Here is a 20,899-nt window from a genome sequence, read left to right as displayed (position 1 = left end):
AAGACCCGGGTTCATATCTGGAATAAAACTAGCACCAACCTTCTCTAGACGTTATGTGATATATATTCACATCAATAAACATTCATGGTATTGAAAAAGTGGACCTTTAACATTTTCATTTTACCAGTACTGTAATCCCAGTTCAATACGGAACAAAATGAAGTTTCTAACTTTCAATAATGGTGGAGCGCGTAAGAGATAAGATTCAACCAACCTCATCTTGGTCATGAGATACTTTTTCATTTACCAGTCTGACAGTATCACGAGGTCGCAAGGCACTTTTGTCCCTACTCTGTGGACGGCTGCATTGCCGTACCAACAATGGAGACTTGGTTAGCTCCTTCTGGCTTTCTTCTTCTCGTGCAAGAAGAACAGACATACGAAACTGAAACATGCACAACGGTAAAAACGATAAATTCACAGTGAATAATTAGTACAAAAAAAACATTATTCTTGAGAAGTATATAAATTATTATGATTTCTTGTCAGATGTTCATCAGTAATATTTATTTATTTATTTATTTATTATCCAGTGATGTCGCAAAATGATGGCACACTTAAGAGGGCTTTGCAAGTTCACATCAGACGTGGACACAAGAGGCTAAGTAACATCACAACTAAAAATATGCCTTATCTTAAAATACATACCGTCTCCCCTTTACCCACCTCTGGTGTTGCAACTGAGCCTCCACTTCCTCTGTCTCTTGGACTCCTTGAGACCTCACAGTCTTCAGGACTTGATGCTTGCTTTAATGATGATGATCTTTCGATACTGCCTCTAAAAGAATCAAGAAACTTATGAAGTATTTTTTCATCCATTACTTCCACATTCTACATGGCAGAACATCAGAAATATCCTAAATACAGTGAAACTTGTCTTAAATAAACCATCTATTAAGTGCAAATTAGACTTTAATAAAAAATTTCTGCAGGCACTTGATTTGGGCATAAAATGCAATGAAAATCATTCTGGATTAAGTGGAAACTATCAAAACACAGAAACGGAAGTCAAAATATACCTTTAAATGGAAAATTTTCCAATCCTAGTGGATCATAGCAATATTTTAACCATCTTATACATCCTAGACAGTCTTTTATGCGAGGACAGATACTGCATATGGCACCGTCTCTATGGTTTGGGGAATAACTGCTGAGTATTTCTTTCAATCAACTGGACAATGCAATTTCCTTATGAAACTCTACTGTACAAATACCCATCAGCTGTGGAATTTGCCACCTGCGGTTCAGTAGTTCTCACCATATGAAGGAGAAGAGAAACACTCGAGTGCAAACTGATGTTTTATCAAGATTCCATCAGAAGTTTAAAGGAGCTATGGGAGTTTTCCCTACGGTTATGTTTGCTGTAACTTCTGAGGCTAAAGTTTTAGAGGAAAGTGAGGCACTCAAGAATAAGACTACTGCAATTGAAAAAACTATTTGACTGCTGGAGAATGTATGGTACTGCACTGGTAAGAAATCTTACTAATCTTGTGTGTTCTGATAATGTTTGACAGGTATTCAAGCGTCCACTCTACCAGTACGAAAAGTAATCAGATTATTGATCAGTTTAAAGTATTCTGATAATTAGGGAAAAGATTTTAAGATGAAAAGGATGGTCAGAAAAGAGGGGGAAAAGTGTTCTGAAAATACGTAACAAAAATGTGCCAAAAAGATATTGATAAAATCATGTTATTACTGTAAGGTTTAAACCAGTTACATGAACTTCCCTTATCCCATTTACTAGATTCTAATAATTATTGGATTGCACACAACATTTCAATGTTTTTGACAGTAAGCTGCTGACACTTTGAGCTCAGTAGATTCTTATATATAAGAGAGAAATTCCACTTCTTCCATACTCTGAATCACATCAGGCAAAAATTTGTAATTATGTACTGCAAAAAGTTCCAACTCTAGGTCTTTGTTGTTGAGTAATTGTTGGGCCTGCTTGATGGCTTCTGTGTCCATTGAGTCTAGAGCACATATTATGAAGTATCCGATTTGATAAAAATTTTCACCCAAGAAAATCTGCTGAAGCAGGGGAAAAAAAAAAAGATTCTGTCTAATCTTTTAAAAACACAGATAAAAGTGTGTGTGTGTGTGTGTGTGTGTGTGTGTGTGTGTGTGTGTGTGTGTGAAGGGGGAGAGGAGTTCTGAAGCATGCAATAGAAGGGAAAAGGTGGCAACATGTAGTAATCTTACAAAAAAATGCAAAAGGTGCAACAAATTCTGTTTATTTTGCTTCTGTCTCCAAATACATTATATTGACCTATCTGGAAAAGTGCTGCACTTTAAAATCCCATCACTACTGATAACACTGCATAACAAAAAATTGTTTATGTTTATTTCTTTGTGTTTATTGTATAAAACCAATGTGCTGAATGCGAATATGTCGTTAGTTTTTTTCAAATGTCGATACTTTTTGATATTTTAACCGTTTATGAAAAATTGTGAATTTACCACTTTTTCTGGCAGTCGTTGTTCAAAGTGATCACCAGTAGATCGCTTTAATCTGATGTTCCATCTGTATGTATCGATATTTTTCACAAAATGTCTTCCTGTTGTTTGTGAATGTAGATCCAGTTCTGTGGTTATAAAGAATTGTTGTCTTTTAACGAAAAATGTCAACAACCAGACATTGTAAATTGCCAGCAGACACGTTTTGTTATGTTTGTGGACATTACATTGGATCTAAACAAGTGAAACATAAAATTGTGCCCGGTACGAAGTTCTGTGAGGTGTACCGCGCTTATTTCAGTGTACATGTTCGAGACCAACAATGTTGCTTGTGGCAGCTGTTGGTCTACTTCAGAGGGTTGCCTACGTGGAACAAGAAAATGTATGCCATTTGCAATTCCCCAACTATGGCGAGAGCCTACAAATCATCATAATTACTGTTATTATTGAATGGTGGATATTACACATTACAAAAGTACAAAGAGCAGGAAAAATATTCTTCCATATCCTAGCATACCATCATCTATTGCTCCAGTACCACAGAGTGAAGAGCTGCCAATTCCATCCCCCACAAAATAGAATACACGTGAAAAGGACGTAGAGACAAATTCAAGTGATGACAGTGATTTCAGTTTTAGTGATGACAGCAATTTGGAACCACAGCTCTTTACTCAGCCGAAATTGGATGACCTTGTTAGGGAGTTGCAGCTAACTAAATCAAAGGCTGAACTTCTTGCATCCAGTCTGAAGTAATATAACTTGCTTGATAAATCCTGTAAAATAACAAAATATTGGCTAAAGCATAAGGATTTTGCATGCTTCTACCAAATGTATGGAACTCTTTGTTTTTGTAGTGATGTTAATTGTCTGCTTGAACACATTAAGATTCCTCATGAACCGGATCAATGGCGTCTATTTATAGATAGTTCAAGTAGAAGTCTCAAAGCCGTCCTACTGCACAATGGGAACAAGTTTACTTCCATACCAGTAGCTCATTCAGCACAACTTAAGGAGACTTACAAAAATATGAAGCTGCTCTTTGAAAAACTAAATTACGGATGTTACAAATGGGATGTTTGTGGTGATTTTAAGATTTTGGGATTTCTTCTGGAGCTTCAAGGTGGCTACACCAAATATTCTTGCTTCCTCTGCCTTTGGGACAGCAGAGCGGATGATCATTACACCAGGAAAGAATGGCCAGCAAGAAAAAACAACGTGAGAAATGAGCCCCTTGTGTCCAGGGAGAAGATTCTGTTACCACCACTCCATATCAAACTTGGACTTGCTAAACAATTCATCAAAGGTTTAGATAGCAACAGTGAGGCTCTGAGCCTCATCAGACAAATGTTCCCCAAGTTATCTGAAGAAAAAATAAAAGGCGGAATTTTCACCGGACCCCAGATACGTGCGATGTTACAATCAAAAGAACTTGTAAGTTAGATGCAATGACTCCTGATGAACGAAATGTTTGGGATACTTTTAGAATGGTCTTGGGAAACAATAGAAGTGAGAATTACATGAAACTGATAGAGAATTTGATACAGAGTTATCATGTACTTGGATGTAGAATGTTGGTGAAAATGCACTATTTGTTTTCTCATATTGATTTCTTTAGGCCAAATTTAGGAGCTGTACGAGAAGAACACTGAATGCTTTGACCAAGACATTCAATGCATGGAAAGAAAGTATCAGGGAGGTTGGAACTGTGCTATGATGGGAGACTGTGTGGGGTATAGTACGAGCAGACGGGTCACAAGAACATAAGAGAAGTCGCTCTAACGTACATTTCTGAATGTCACCATTGTTGGGTGAAGATTCAGTGTTATTCAATATTTTTGCACTTATTCCCACCAATTCTTGAGGAACTGTATGGTAGGTTTGTTCTATAGGACTCTAGTCTTATTAAATAAGCATGCAATATTAGTAGCTTTTAAGAAAATTTGAACATTCATTATCATATCCAAAATATTTATACTTAAGAAAAACTACTTACATATTCATAATCAGCATCACCAAATTAAGCAATAAATGCATAAAAAAGATAAACAAAAACTTCTTCAAATTTTGTTACACAGTATAATATTTAAGGTAACTTGAAGTATCTAGTGTGATTAAATGGAGAATGTACACTATTTCTTAGTACACTTTCATTAAACTGAAACCTGGCTTTAGCAGAAAAATGTCCTGGATCCTTGCATTACCATTTAAGGCAGGTTTTACTGTATTTATGAAAGAGTAAACAAAATTGTAAACAAAAGAGAAAATAATATTGTCTGGCCTGTTATACTGCAATGGTAATGGGGTAAATCATACAACCTGGGCCGATGACCTCGATGTTAGGCCCCTTTAAACACCAAGCATCATCAAATCATACAACCAGTGTCTCTGTGCCGAGTGTTGGGCAGCAGAAAATAACTCGACCCTCTAAGGAGACTTTTTTTATTTTTTTAATGCTACAATCAAAGGTTCCACCTTTACAATACTAAAAAAAATTATGTTTAATTAGGGTGACATTAACAAGTGTTGGGACATGTCTGAACCTTTTTGGACATCAGCCAAAAATTCTTATAAGTAAAATAGACAAGGTCACAAATACACATTAAAATACGATTCGGGTTACCGAATACGTCAAGTTAAAATAAGCCTACATGATAAAATTCTAAGAATGTTCTTAAAATGTTGGAGCTCAATTGCTTTTTTGTTCTGTTGAACCAAAGATAAAATTGTAAAATACACAAAACAGTTCCATTAAAAGTTCGATGATCGAGTTCTTCATATGTTGGCGTGATGATGTATTGTTGATAATTCTTAGTTAAGAGGTTATGAAGCAGGTGGAATATTTGACTCTAAGAGCACAAAAGGAGAAAGGTTGTGCCATAGTTGAACATTCCTAGAACAAAAACTATGGCTATAGCAACTTTAAAAGTAGGCAAGGTTGAAGCATATTATACTGACAAGTGGAACTGAACTAATAGAAGACACATCTGACTACTTAGGTCCTTGTCTGGCCCAGAGAGGTGAGGTTCAACGCGTGTGTTACAGCTGACTGAATGTGGACTGTGGAGGCTGTGTGTGATGAAAGCTAGTTTGGAGTGAGAGTAGGGGAGGGTTGGATCCAGTGGGCAGGGGTGTGTGTGTGTGTGTGTGTGTGTGTGTGTGTGCGCGCGCGCGCGAGTGCGCTAAGGTTTGTATTACAGTTGAAACTGGTCAGGACGTCCCCCTTTAGTGCATTTGCCTGGTTATCACGTCATTATTCCTAAATCCCAGTTCATTTCCTATTAAATACATGCTAAAGAAACCTGGATAGCACATTTATGTCACTTTAAGTACGTTCATAACTCCCACCATAAGGAATTTATATTAGTATTCTGGGCCAAGTTGCACACACAACGCTCCAGCCACAGCTGGCGTGCGTAAGGATTTGGCAGAGAACTTAATTTCATGCGGCAGATTACCCAGACAACATAGCACACTAGCGTGTCGGCCTACAGCTACCTGCCTTGGCTACAGGTAGCGTCAGCCCCAAGCCAGTCTTTGCTGTGGTTGTTTGGATAGCACAACAGTACCACGTCTGAGTGTTGTTACTTAATCTTGGTGCTTAATTCGTAAGTGACCAGAGTAACACATTAAATTAGGCCTACTGTACGTACATATACGGCCGACGTCTAGGACTTATCCCTACGTTGAATTAGGCCTATTGTACTTAAACATAGGACTAGTGGTTTGCAAGACATTAAGTTATGGAGAAGAAGAAGAAGACAGTTTACCAACAAGGAAAATTAAAGTTTATGGGGAAAGTGGGTGCTAATCCACACATGAAACAAATTGATGCAGGATGCAGGGCTGGACATGGAGATCAGTGGAAGGATTAAACAGAGAAATGCATTCTACCAGAGTGTGAGAAACCTGGTATGGAGGAAGGAAGTACCAATGAAGTGTAAAGAAGTGATGTATAAGATTTACTACTGCTCAATACTGACATATACAGCAGAGACCTGGAAAATAACAAAGAATAATAAATTTTTTTTTTTTGTATAACTGGCTTTACAGATAGGTCTTATGGTGACGAGGGGATAGGAAAGGACTAGGACTGGGAAGGAAGCGGCCATGGCCTTGATTAAGGTACAGCCCCTACATTTAGTGTGAAAATGCGAAACCACAGAAAGCCATATGAAAATGAAAATCCACAACCTGTTTCCATTCATTCCACTGGGTCAGGAATGGAATGAATGAAGTGGCGAGGATAGGAATTGTGCTGGGTGCCAAAGCCTGTCGCACTCCTCTGGGGCAATGATTAATGAATGACAGATGAAATGAAATGATCTTTGAGAATGTTGCTGGAATTAAATATGACAGGGAAAACTAGAGTACCCACAGAAAAACCTGTGCTGCCTCTGCATTGTCCAGCACAAATCTCACAAGGAGTGACCGGGATTTGAACCACGGAACCCAGCGGTGAGAGGCCGGCGCACTGCCACCTCAGCCACGAAGGCTCTTTAGAGATAGATAGATAGATAGATAGATAGATAGATAAAGAATGGGTGAGCTCTGCCTTCGCAGGGCTCCACACGTAGGTCTGTGAAGACCCTTTGTGTCCCTTAAACGGGTTTGCCCAGTCCAGCCCTAGTGCTCCTATAACGGATACCAGTGTCCAGATGTTGCCATTCCTGATGTCTTCCAGGCTCACAGAGCCTTGCACTGACAACACATGCGCGGAGGTCTCTTCCTCCCTACCGCATCTTCTACACATCGAATCCTGACTGATTTTCATGATGTGTAGGTGTCTCTGTAGGGTATTGTGTCCTGTCAACAGTCCAACTACCATTCGCATTCTGGTCCTATTCAAATTTATCAGGACCTTTTTATAACTTTGGCTAGGCCCTTTGATAAGTTCACGTGCCTGCCTTGCTATGGTTAGTCTCTTCCAGATGTCTTAAGTGAGACTGGTTTGTCCACTGGGATATTACCAGTTTCATGCTTCGGAGTGACGCTCCTAGGAAGGGCTCTGGTCCTATGAAAGGACCTTTTGAGCCTTGTTTTGCTAGTTTGTCAGATTCTTCATTTCCACTGATACCTGTGTGCCCAGGGACCCATAATAGGGTAACTGAGCTAAGTTCACACAGCTGATCTAACATCCTTTGGCACTCCCATACCATTTTTGATGTTGTTCTAACTGCGCATAGTGCTTTTAACACTGCCTGGCTATCACTGCAAATGGTTATGCATCTTCTATGTCCAGGCATGTTCCATATTATACAGCACAGGCCAGTACTGCATATACTTCGGCCTGGAAAACAGTAGCATATTTACCCATGGGAAGGGAGAGCCTTGTCTTAGGCCCCCAGACCCCAGCGCCTGTGTCCGTCTCTGTCCGCGAGCCATCGGTGTACCATGTACAGCCCACAGACCTAAGACCTAAGACGGGCCCCAGCACCCGCGGCCCACTCCTCCCTTGTGGGTATCACCACTGTGAACTTATAATTCAGATTAAAATTAGGCTTCAACAGGTCCCCGATCTTCATTGTCATAGGGCAGGTCTGGTGAAGCCTTGTAAAAATAGAAGCATGACCTCTATTAGGATTCTTGAAGGACCATCCTCCGAGTGACCAGAGGCGGTAAGCACTCATTCCCGCTATTTCCTTAACATATAAATGTAAGGGGGGAAGACCTAGGATGGCCTGGTGTGGTATCCAGTGCCCCTGTTATTTATAGACACGCAAGTCTTTGGACACTGTTTAACTTGGTGGTCACAGTTTTACTCTCCGGACCTGCCACCAGACTAAAGATGTAAAGGTGATCGTGGGCCGTACAATAGAAATATAGAGCCACTGGACTACCTCAGGTCCTAGGCCCCAAGTCTTACCGACGGCCCTACGACAGGCCCACATAATCTTGCGAGCCTTATCCACCTTATGGTCTATATGTTTCTTCCAACTCAGTCTTGCCTCAAGGATTACCCCAAGGTATTTAACTGAGGTTGTCTTAAATAATTTTTTCCCAAATAGGAAAGGCTCTGACAGTCCGTCTAGCCTCCTCCTCCTGGTAAACACCAAGAGGTCCATCTTGTCGGGATTGACCAACAAGTCCGTATTGTGGCACCATCTTTCCACCCTGTGTAGGGAGCTCTGTACGAGCTCTGAAACCGTAGCTCTTTACAGAAAACCATATCACAATTTATAAAATGCAAGTATTGATTCTGAAAAGTTCTCTAATGCATTGGATTAGATACTTCAAAGTATTTTTGCTCCTTACTAATTACAAGTCACTAGAGTAAGAAAAAAACCCCCCTCAAAGCTTGAGAAATTTGGACTTATTCATGACCTAGAGCGTAGCCGCTATGTGTGTGATGACTCCCACTGCATTAGTTAATATAATTGGGGAATGATACAAATACACCTTCACAAAAATGAGTCTTTTTAAAGGTCATTTTAAAGGCTAAGCATGCAAGACTTTATATAGTTTTTATTAAGTACATTTTAACATGAAAACCATAAGTTTTATATTTGGGTCAGTATTGTATGAGGTTCAATTTGAATTTAAACAACTTACCTTTTCAAGAATATTTGCTTTCTGTACTTTCCACATTTTTATCGCTCAGTCAACAGTGAACGAACAAATGTATTTACCTTGACATTTCACAACCACTGCCCACAGAATGGTGAAGCATCTAATTGTAGGTAACAGAAATTATTATAATGTGGCCACATCCCATTACCGTCTCCATTCCTCTTCCCCGCACAAATTTCTCATATAACAGGCGAGTAGAATATGAGTTGCACGTGGCGAGTCCAGTTAAGCTGTGTTGCCAGCCAAGGTCACGATTGACGGGCCAGGATCGCCAAGGTTCATCGAAACTGTGAGTGTATTATCAGCCTGAGCTAAACAGCTGTGCATAATAGTGTGCTAAGAAAGCCATGGCTAATAGTAAGCCCAAGTATTCTATTCCTCGAGTGTTTATTTATGATTTGTATGTGTGTAAATGATTGGCTTGTGCTGTCACGTCATTTTAAGAAAAATCCTTGATGATAAAGTTAACTACAAATCACACTACGATTCATAAATTATTTTTAACATATCGAGAAACGGGGAGTGTTGGACTAAGTGTACACGACAAATCCACACACCTTAGAGGAACCGAAAATGATCATTCGTCAAGAAATAAATTAAATTTCATCAGGGAATTAAGAACAGCAAAGGTTAATTTTATTAGTCGATGCCAGAAAATTTGGGAAAATGAAGGAAAGCATTTCCAACATCTTGTCACAAGATTCTAAGGATTACAGGTCTTTTCAAGAGTTCCTTATCTGTAATAGTATTATGTTATTTTCTTTACGTCCCACTAACTACTCTTTTACGGTTTTCGGAGACGCTGAGGTGCCAGAATTTTGTTCTGCAGGAGTTCTTTCACGTGTCAGTAAATCTACCGACACGAGGCTGACGTATTTGAGCACCTTCAAATACCACCAGACTGAGCCAGGATCGAACCTGCCAAGTTGGGGTCAGAAGGCCAGCGCCTCAACCGTCAGAGCCACTCAGCCCGGCTGTAATAGTATTAGCCAGTGACTAGTACTCAAGCTATAGTTTGGTTAATTGTGGACTTATGTAGCTGACCGGCCGTGAGTGTAGGCTGTGCATCTCATGTAGCCCCTGCTGTGCATATACGAAATTCACGATCTGTTCACGCTGTAGAATGCAATGTACACCTTGGTGGCATTGCCTCTCTTAAAAAGTTATGTTAACTTCTGCGACCAATTAATGATCAACAGAACAATTATTTCCATCAACAAGAATTATGTAACTATTGTGTGGAAAATGAGAAAGAAAGGACTAATTACATTGTCAACAATCTAGAGGAACAAGCTTTTCATTTAAATCCACAAAATTATATTACAAGTCACTAAAATCATATGAAATACTACAATCTGATGACACCTTGCACATTACTACAATTTGCTTTATGTCGCACCGACACAGATAGGTTTTATGGCAACGATGGGATGGGGAAAGGGTTAGGAATGGGAAGGAACCAACCATGGCCTTAATTAACCCTTCCCTGACCACATTTCCACTCCGCTTATTCCCAGGTTTCAACCTATTATTTAGGAAAAATTGAAGCAGAGCACATTGTGTCAGAAAATGTTAAATATAATAACTATTGATCACAACGTATTCAAATTTTCAGTAATATTAGAAAACATACCATCACATCCATTTCTCTATTCATAGTGTCATAAGGTTGTTGGTTCAAACCTCCACCCCCATACTGGTGATACACGACACAGAGGCAGGCTGCATTTGTCATATTCTCATGTCTGAATCCCTCCAAACCTATAACCACATGATTATGGAAGTGGAATGATGCCCATGTATATAAGCTTTTATTTCCTCTGAGCAAGTGTCTTCCCTATTCTGTATCTATTTTACCAGAAAGTGCCTGTTTGAATGCTGCATTGATATATATATGCAACTGGCTATGACGCTATGTCACTGAATAATTTATCTCCTAATATATGTAAAAAATATCATCTTTCCCGTGATACTCTTCCCAAATTATGGACAGGTTCTACATCATCCATATAATAATTCGGATGAAAATGAAAATGAAAACTTACAACCTGTCTTCCAGTCATTGACCGGGTCAGGGATGTAATGAATGAAACATATATAGGCTGTTATTACAATGGGGTCGCCACTCCCAAGGTGATTTATTAATGAGTGATATATGCTATGAAATGAGAGTGGAGTGTGTTGCTGGAATGAACACAGGGAAAACCGGAGTACCCGGAGAAAAACCTGTCCCGCCTCCGCTTTGTCCAGCACAAATCTCACATGGAGTCACCGGGATAATGAAATGAAACGTTTGTGTTACCTGAATTGCAACGGCATCGCCATCAGGTTCAATTTCTAGATATCCGTTTTCACTTATATCACTGTTATCACTACAATTATCTTCGCTGACATGTTATTCACTCACTAAAAATTCAGCTCCACCCCTACTCAACGATTCTGTGTAACTTTTTTTTTCACCTATATTCAGCTCAATTTCAATATCCGCAGTATTCAATCCCGCCATACTTACAAACGAAACAGCTGACCCACGCTCATGGAAGTTCAAGACCGTTGCCTAGGCAACGTCAAGACAGATTATTGCTCTTCTTTTTTTCCAAACCTTGTAGATTGTACTGCATGTTCCTTTATTTATTTATTTATTTATTTATTTATTTATTTATTTATTTATTTATTTATTTATTTATTAATACATCCATAACAGGGTATATCCCCAATTACAATGGATGGTACAAAATACATTCAATATATAAATGGTACCTATATGTACAAAGTAATATATAACAATTAAAAAACCAAGATTGCCTTGACTAAATTAAGAATAATTTAACCACATTTTCAATAAAACATACAAACATATAAAGTATTAAAGTTAAGGAAGATAAAACAAATAAGCAGAGAAAAAAGAAAAATATTCAAAAGAACAGCAAATACACGAACACATATACATTTGAAAAATAATAGTGGCATTACATACATCATATTTCAGTGCTGAATTTTCTCCAATAAATTATTCATTATAATGTAAATAGTGTTTTAACATTTTTGAAAATAAAGGAAGTGATAAAGCAAAATCTATTTGTCTGCTGTCTGAAGATATTTTGTTATATACTTCACACATTTTTACAACAGGTGAATTTTTATGATGTGAGGTGCTTGAGAAGGGGCAGTAAAATGTTTGTCTCAAACGAAGAGTTACCCCCTTGGTATTGAAGTTGATTCTTTTAAGAAACTCTTGGTTATCTAATATTCCATTAACTGTCTTGTAAAGAAATATCTGTTGAGCTAATATTCTACGTGTACTGAGCTGCATTAAACCAAATTCATTTAATAGAGTTCTATAAGAAACTCTTTGATGATATGATGATCGGTTATATTTTTTAAAATATAAATATCGCAAAAATTTGTTTTGTATTTTTTCTATTTCGTTAATTGTACACATGTACTGAGGAGACCCACTACACATGCATATTCAAGTTTACTTCTAACAAGATGACTGAATAAGATTTTTAAAGTATATTCATCGCTAAGTTCCCGAGTATTTCTAATAATAAACCCTAATTGTCTAAATCTATCATTTGTAATTTTGTGAATGTGACTGTTGAATGAAAGTTTAGAATCAAGCATAACACCCAGATCATTTACTAAATTACACCTCTGCAAGATCTCACCATTTATACTGTAGTTATTCACAGTCGCATTCTTATTACGAGAAATGTGATCACAAAACACTTTTTAATATTGAAAAAAAAAAAAGCCTGTTTGCAACACACCATTTGTAACAGTTGTTCAGATCGGCTTGCAATTCCATAGCATCATACCCGGTAATTTGCTTATAAATCTTTAAGTCGTCAGCAAAGAGTAAGCATTTTGAATATTTTATTACATTCGGTAAGTCATTTATAAATAAAAAGAACAATGGACCAAAGTTTGAGCCCTGAGGGACTCCAGAATTAACTTTGAACTTGAATGAAGTATTTTGTGCGTAAGATACAAACTGTTTTCTGTCTAATATATATGAAGAAATTAATTTCAGAAATTCAGAAGATAAATCAAATAATGATAATTTTCTCAAAAGAATACCATGATCAATTTTATCAAAAGCTTTTGCAAAATCAGTATAAACTGCATCGACAGGAAGCCCTTCATTCATTGAATCAGAAATATCCTGAATAAAGTTCATAAGATTAGTCGTAGTAGAACGCTTGGGATAAAACCCATGCTGAAATTCTGATACGTATGGTTTGATATGATTAAATATTCGAACAGAGTATTTGTTCAAAGAGCTTCGCTGGAGCACATATTATTGAAATAGCTCTGTAGTTCTCAATTTTCGAACTATCACCAGATTTAAGGATCGGAGTTATTTTACTTATTTTCCATATTTCAGGAAATATTTGCGTCTTTAAAATTAAATTATATATGGTACATAGTGGAACCATTAGCACCTCTGCACATCCTTTAATAATGTAAGGAGGTATGTGATCAATTCCCGCCGATTTAGAAGCCTTAAGTTTTGTTACTGCATCTTTACACTCGTCTTCGCGTATAGGACCCATCTGCAAACTATGAGCAGTAATCATTGACACTGACTCGGAGGCTATATATAAAGAAGGCTGGGGCGCATAAACAGTTTGAAAATAACATGCAAACGCATTGGCTATTACTTGCGCAGTTACAAAATGGTTTCCACCATATGTCATACACCGTTTGAACAAACTATTATTTCGTTTACTTTTTATGAAAACCCCAAAACGTTTTCGGATCATTTTTTATATTATCCTGTGACTGTAATATATACAATTTATATGCCCTTGCAATAAGTGTCTTAGACTGTTTTCTTAATTGTTTGTACATGTGAGCAATGTATTCAGAATGCTTCATGTGCTTCCTGTGAATCTCCTTTAATTTCAACATCTTAATTATATCTAGTGTAAACCAACAAGGGTACATTCTTTTCTTATTCACTGTTTTTTTAGGAACATATTTTGTGAAAAGGTTATTAAGGACTTCATAAAAATAGCTTACTGCATTGTTGGGGTCTTTACTCAATAGTAACTGATTCCAGTCATATTTTTGTAACGATGCATACAACTCATAAAAATCGGCCTTCTTGAAAATGTAGATGCTGACAGGTAATATTTTGACTCGCTCAATGTTAGCAACCAGTTCAAAATATAAAGCAGGATGATTAGAATCTTCAGGCACAATGGGGTAATCTCCTCTGAATACATTAATATTTCCTACATAGTTGGACAGAACAAAATCAAGTGTTTTACCATTGGCATTTTTTACGTTATTAAATGAATTCAGATTGAGTAAAGCAATAAAATTAGCCAGAGCAAGACATTTTGGTCCACAGTTAAGTAAATTACAGTTACTATCATTGATCATAGGTAAGTTAAAATCACCCGTTATAATAACATTATAATGATGTATGAATTCGATGTTTTCAAGTACAGCAAAAAAATTATTATAAGTTTCTAAATCAGAGTTTGGTGGAAAGTAAACAGTTACCACGAGATATACCTTTTCACCTAAAATAAATTTAACACAGACACATTCGATGTTCTCTACATCAATTTCTACAAGAACAGATTTAAAAGTATTGGCAACAGCTATCAAAACACCACCACCCTTTTTATGAACACGATCCCGCCGAAAAAGATATCTTGTATCAAATATTTCTCCATTATATACGTTCTTCATCAACCATGATTCTGTAACCATAATCACGTCATAATTACTAGCAAGGACACTTGTGTATATGTCACTTATTTTGGTGCTCAACCCTCTAACATTCTGATAGTAAAATGATAATTTATCCCTTACAGTCATCTATATCATGCCAAATTCTTATCATCATCAATCGTTCTAAGACTATATACATAAGTGTCACTTGCTTTCTTCCTAAGTTTAATATTTCCTGCATTATCCACCCACAAATATGCAAAATCTCTCTCCCTTTTCACCTTTCTCGCTTCACTGAAAATAATCCTTCTGTTTAAAGTGAGATTTTGGTTGACAAAGATAGGCCCCCCAGAGGTAAGTCCAATGTCAGCACAGCTCAAGTTACGTTTAATCTTACGCCTCTGGAGAAACATATCCCTATCAAATCTTCTAACAAATTTCACGATAACTCCTGCATGAGGTTGACTTACTGGCTTTTTTAACCTATGACATGTGTCAATCATATTATCAGTCACAGTAAAATCTAATGCCCGACCTACATTTTTCACTAAGGAGATCACATCTTCATTTGACGTTTCAGGAATTCCATGTATTTCCAGTGTATTCCGCCTTCCATATTGGTCTAGGTCATCTATTTGTTGCTGTAAGTTGCTGATCTTGTTCTTTAATGCACAGTTCTCTGATTTAAGGCTCTCAATAACTTCCTTACATGATTTCAGTTCTTCTCCATGACTCTTGAGTAAAATAAAGTTTTCCTCCAGTTTCTCATGAACCGAGTTCAGAGATTTACCGAGCTCTACCTCAAGATTCTTACACGATTCCTTAACTTCTTTACTAATTGAAAGCAGAAGTCGATATATCTCGCTTACAGTCAGTATATTTTCTGCAACTTTACTGCCCTCCTGATCACTCACATTACTACAGGGAGTTTTCTCACAATTACTGCATAACCACATCTCGTCATTGGATCGCAAGTTTTTCACGTACTCTTCCGTAAGATTTACACATGCACTATGAAATAGATTACTGCATAACTTGCAGTGAATTTTTCCATTTACATCCTGACGTGCCACAGCTTTAGAACAATTTCAGCACACACCCATTTTACAACAGGAAATACTTGTGCTCTGTACAGATAAACTTTCGTAATGTTAGCTGTACTCGTTGCAATCGATTCAGTACAATACACTTTTACTCCTTGGAAACAGTGAACACTGAAGTTGGTAGCAGTTTGTAACAATCGATAGTTCACTTGACGCCACAGAAATTTCAACACACTATGTTGGTAGCAACTTCGTAAACACTGTTATGCCTTATAAACACTTCACTGCCGAAAAAAATACAAAACTATTGTACAGATCGCAGACGTGTTCAGATAATGCAGCCAGGTGCTAAGGACCGCAAGGCAAAGTGAACAGGCAGGCGCTTTTGGTCACTAAGGACGGGAAAGAGTTATGGTGCAGCCCCAGCATGTCCCTGATGTGAAAATCGGAAACTACGGAAAGCCATCTTCAGGGCTGCCGACGGTGGGGTTCAAACCCACTATCTCCCAAACTGATAGCTATGTGACCCAAACTATGCAGCCATTTGCTCAGTTTACACATTACTAAACAGTGTCTAATTACTGACCTGTTAAGTACTTCAGCAGCTTGTACAGCCACTTCCTGATCCGGAGTCTCAGCCACGTCTAGTGGGGGTGCAACGGGAACAATTCGAGACGGACAAGGACCATTCAAAGCCTCTAAAAGAGATACGGCTTCATAACCTGCAGGAATGTTTTCGCAACTCCCCTGGAACAAATTCATTTGTCAAAAATTACTTTGTTTGAAATATGTAATGGAAAGGAACAAATAAGTGTAAATCAAATCATATATATAGACAGATATATGAACAGGAAAATGAACATGGAATAGGACAAACACAATGATAGGTTAGTGTGGGAAGAGGGAGCAATACAAAGAAGAGACAAGAACACAAAAAGCACAAAAGGACAAGGACAATCCCCGCATCATCTTACACCGCCGTCTTCAAATAGATGGTCCCTGCCCTCACCAATCCCAGTTTTTCTACATTAATTTCTTCCCAGCTTCTGGTGAGATTGTTTTTTTTTTTTTTTTTTTGCTAGGGGCTTTACGTCGCACCGACACAGATAGGTCTTATGGCGACGATGGGATAGGAAAGGCCTAGGAGTTGGAAGGAAGCGGCCGTGGCCTTAAGGTACAGCCCCAGCATTTGCCTGGTGTGAAAATGGGAAACCACGGAAAACCATCTTCAGGGCTGCCGATAGTGGGATTCGAACCTACTATCTCCCGGATGCAAGCTCACAGCCGCGCGCCTCTACGCGCACGGCCAACTCGCCCGGTGTGAGATTGTTTCTGCTTCCAAACTCCATTAGGAGGATGGGCATCGACACTCATTTAAGGATCATTTTAACAAAACTTCAGTCTGATGAAGGAAGTGAAGGATAAGAAGAAAGTCGAATAAATACAGGAAAAGGGAACAGACATAAGAAAAGGATGAATAAAGGTGGTAGGATTAGGAACGCTGGACAGACAAATAAAGGAAGAAACACAACATTCGACTGACGAGAGATTTGTCTTCTGCTCAGCGACCTGTAAGAAGAACTGCATTCCCCAGCGTAAGGTTTTCTTTCCAAAATTGTAAACCCTAATATCTATTTCAAAAATGAAATGATCATTATAGAGGGAGTATAGTGTAAGACTTCTTAGCATAGTGAGGCACAGGAGCGCAGAGAAGTGGTGACAGCGAGCGCAGTGCTCGCAATGGCGAGCAGACGTAGTCTCAAAGAACGAGCATGATTATGCCTGTATCAATTAAACGAAACTGAACTCACCAGCTATATACATGATGAGAACAACTAACTAACAAACTAACTAAGGCAAACAGTTAAACTAGTTAATGAAAGTTAACTCAACAGAATTTACAAAAGATGCTGAAAGTATCTCCTTAAGCCGCAATGCAAGCTTCACATTTTGTAATGAGATTTCAAAATGCACTTTGCAGTTTGTGGACACTGCACAGTGTTTCCTAATTTTGATTTTGAATTCTTCCGCAGTTCAAGGATTATTCCTGTAAACGTTTCCTTTGAGATTTCCGTGTAGGTAAAGGTCACGGGTGCTTAAATCTGGTGAACAAGGGGGCCATGAGCCTTTACTGACCTGATCAACGTCGAATACTTTCTGCAACCATCGCATAGAGCTATGCAATGTATGGACCGTTGCACCATCTTAATGGAAATAGCCATACCTCTTTACTTCTTCAGTCAGTTCAGCAAAAAAATTGTTCAAGAATGCTGTGAATATACTGTAACGGTTGGAAGTAATAGTGTCCTGAAAAATTATCGGACAGATAGTTAGTCGGGCATTAATAGTGCAACATACACCCACCTTCACAAAGTGGGTGCATAAAAAAGAGAGAAAAAAACCTAATGTCCATAAACTGCATAACAATTCTAGCCTGAAGTTAGATGGAATGGATATAGATAATAATGTTACTGTCTTTCCCCCCCCCCCCCCCCGTTCCACTAACTACTTTAACTACTTTTATGGTTTTCGGAGGTGCGGATGTACCTGACTTTTGTCTAGTAGGAGTTCTGTCACATGCTAGTAAATCTACCGGCATGGATCTGGCGTATTTGAGCACCTTCAAATACCACCAGACTGAGCCAGGATCAAACCTGCCAACTTGACCTCAAGAAAGTCAGAAGCCTCAGCTTGGAGACACGTCACAACTTCTTCAGATGCTATGTATAGTCAGTGCTTCTGTACACCGGCAAGACAGAGGTAATGGATGTTACCAGAACTTGTAACACACACATTCTTAAGAACATTTAAACAGAACAAGCTAAGCTAAACAAGTGAGGAAGTTTGAGCCAGTCTGAGCCATTCAGCCCGGCTATGGATATAGAAAGGGTATAGGAGTTTTGTTACTTAGGAAGCATGGTCTGCCAGGATGGAGATGCTTTTAGAGACGTGGTGAATCATATAAATAAAACCAAAGGGGCTTTTGCACATTTACAACCAATATGGAGGTTCCCCACATTTACATAAAAATGAAGCTACGAATATTCAACTCAAATGTTAAATCTATGTTAATATTGGAAGTGAGACCTGGAAAATGATCAAAAACATTACCACAAGGCTACAGACTTTTATAAATTGTTGCTTCAGGTACATTATGAGAATATGGTAGTCAAAGACCATCTGAAAGAAGGACCATTGGGAGGCTACAATTCAAAGTCCCACACAGCAACAGATAATGAGAAAAAAAATGGAGGTGGATTGACTACAGAAGACCACAAGAAAGTATCACAAGGCAGGCTTTGAACTGGAATCCGCAAAGTAGTCACATGAAAGGCAGACCGAGGATCACCTTGAAGAGAACCATGGCCAGGGAGAGAGCTGGAGTCAACAAGACAAAGAGAGAGGTGAAGGCATTGGCAGTAAATAGAACACGCTGGAGAAACTTCGTCGAGGCCCTATGTTCCACCTAGGAATTAAAGGAAATAAGTCAAGGAAATGTATTATTCCCTCTACTCTTCATCAGAGTCATGGATAAAATCTGCAAGAGTGTAAAAAAAGGAAGAAGCAAAGAGACAAAGGCCTTAATCTTTGCAGACAACATAATAATATGGGAAGAAGATGAAAGGAAAGTACAAGAACCAGTTACTGTATGGAACTGGGAGCTATAGGAACATCAAATGAAAATAAATGTGAAGACTAAGACAGTAATGACAAGAGGTAACAGAGAAGGAAGAGGGAAAATTGAATTAAATGGAAGACCACTGAGAGTTGTGAAAAGCTTCAAATATTCAGGAAGTATAGTTTCAGAAGATGGGAAAATAACCAAGATATTGGAAAGAGAATCCAACAAGCCTATGGGTTTTACCAATGTGTGAGAGGTATAGTGTGGAACTAGGACCTCCTGGAGAAATGTTTTACAAACCAATATTGACATACATAACATGCACATGGACAGTAAAAAAACATGATGAAAGCAGAATTCAAGCAGCCGAGATGAAATTCCTTTGAGGAATAATTCGGAAGACACGAAGAGATAAAATCAGAAACAAAGAAATCAGAGACAGAATTTGATTCCCTAAACTGCAAGACAAGATCGAGCTCAGTAAGCTGAAATGGTATGGACACATGATGAAAATGGAAGACAATGTGGAAGGAGGTGGATGGATAATACGGTGAAGGAGAGTATAGAGAAGAAAGCAGTAGAAGTAGAAGAAATATTGGAGGAAGATAGGGGAGTGGTGGCGAGATAGAAAACTGTGGAGGTCCTTGATTCACAACCTGACCCTGAAGACCAGAAATGGGAAATGAAGTTAAGTTGAAGTAAAACCTACAGATAAAAAGAAACCATTGAAAAACAATTTTTTTTGAACTTGTTGAAAATCAAGATAAGTTGAAGTGCATTATTACTACATGAAGCCCAGCTCTTCACCATAAAATTATTTGGGCCATCATGCCCGAGAAATCCTATTATGGGAAAAAAATCCTATATTAAAACTGTGGGGTAATCCAATTCTACTAGATCAAGCAAAAGGAAGCTTACAAGGCTTTGAGGAGACCTCCTAGGAGGTATAAAAGTATAAAATATGCTTACCTTATTACAATGAATAAGTGTTAAGTTCACACAGAACTATCACATCCGAAACCCTTAACAAAAAAGGACAAACAAAAAAAAATCTGCCCCTGAAAATAAAGTTAAATCATTGAAATGAAAGGAAAGAATATCTTACCCCCATGAAACATGATTATTTCCAAAGCCGACATCAGTAGAGGATAAAGAGAGAATGCTGAATACAATTATTGAAACCTGTACTACAGTGGCTAGACAGAAAGGGGCAGGAGAGAGACAGAATGGAAAAAAAGAAGTGGTTACATGATGAGGTCAGGTGCTCTCCTAGAACTGAGCACTAGCTGATGTCAAACTTGTGAGCCTATCTGAATGTAACAATCATCATATCCCAATACGTACTTCAGGTGGCAATGTAGCTGGCTGTGGAAAATTTGCAGACTTCTGTAAAGCTCGAATCTGGAGCAAAGCTCTAAATGGAGCACGGCAAATGGGACAGTTGTTTGCCTGCAAGAAAAGAATTTCATTATATATATTTTTTTAATTTTGCTAGTTGCTTTACGTCGCACCGACACAG

General features: G+C 38.3%; 1 protein-coding gene across 1 annotated transcript in view; it reads right to left on the bottom strand.

Annotated features, from left to right (window-relative positions):
- The window catches only part of LOC136863366 (probable E3 ubiquitin-protein ligase MGRN1), a 159,101-nt gene that overhangs the window by 17,275 nt on the left and 120,927 nt on the right, over positions 1–20,899 (bottom strand). The window contains exons 9-12 of the mRNA XM_068226100.1: positions 20,725–20,829; positions 16,345–16,505; positions 667–778; positions 215–385 (exon numbers count right to left, since the gene is read on the bottom strand). Of these exons, the coding sequence (XP_068082201.1) occupies positions 215–385; positions 667–778; positions 16,345–16,505; positions 20,725–20,829 (549 nt within the window). The remainder of the gene's footprint in view (positions 1–214; positions 386–666; positions 779–16,344; positions 16,506–20,724; positions 20,830–20,899) is intronic.

This window comes from Anabrus simplex, chromosome 2 (assembly GCF_040414725.1).
Source record: "Anabrus simplex isolate iqAnaSimp1 chromosome 2, ASM4041472v1, whole genome shotgun sequence".
Lineage (NCBI taxonomy): Eukaryota > Metazoa > Arthropoda > Insecta > Orthoptera > Tettigoniidae > Anabrus > Anabrus simplex.
This window is presented reverse-complemented; position numbering and strand designations above follow the sequence as displayed.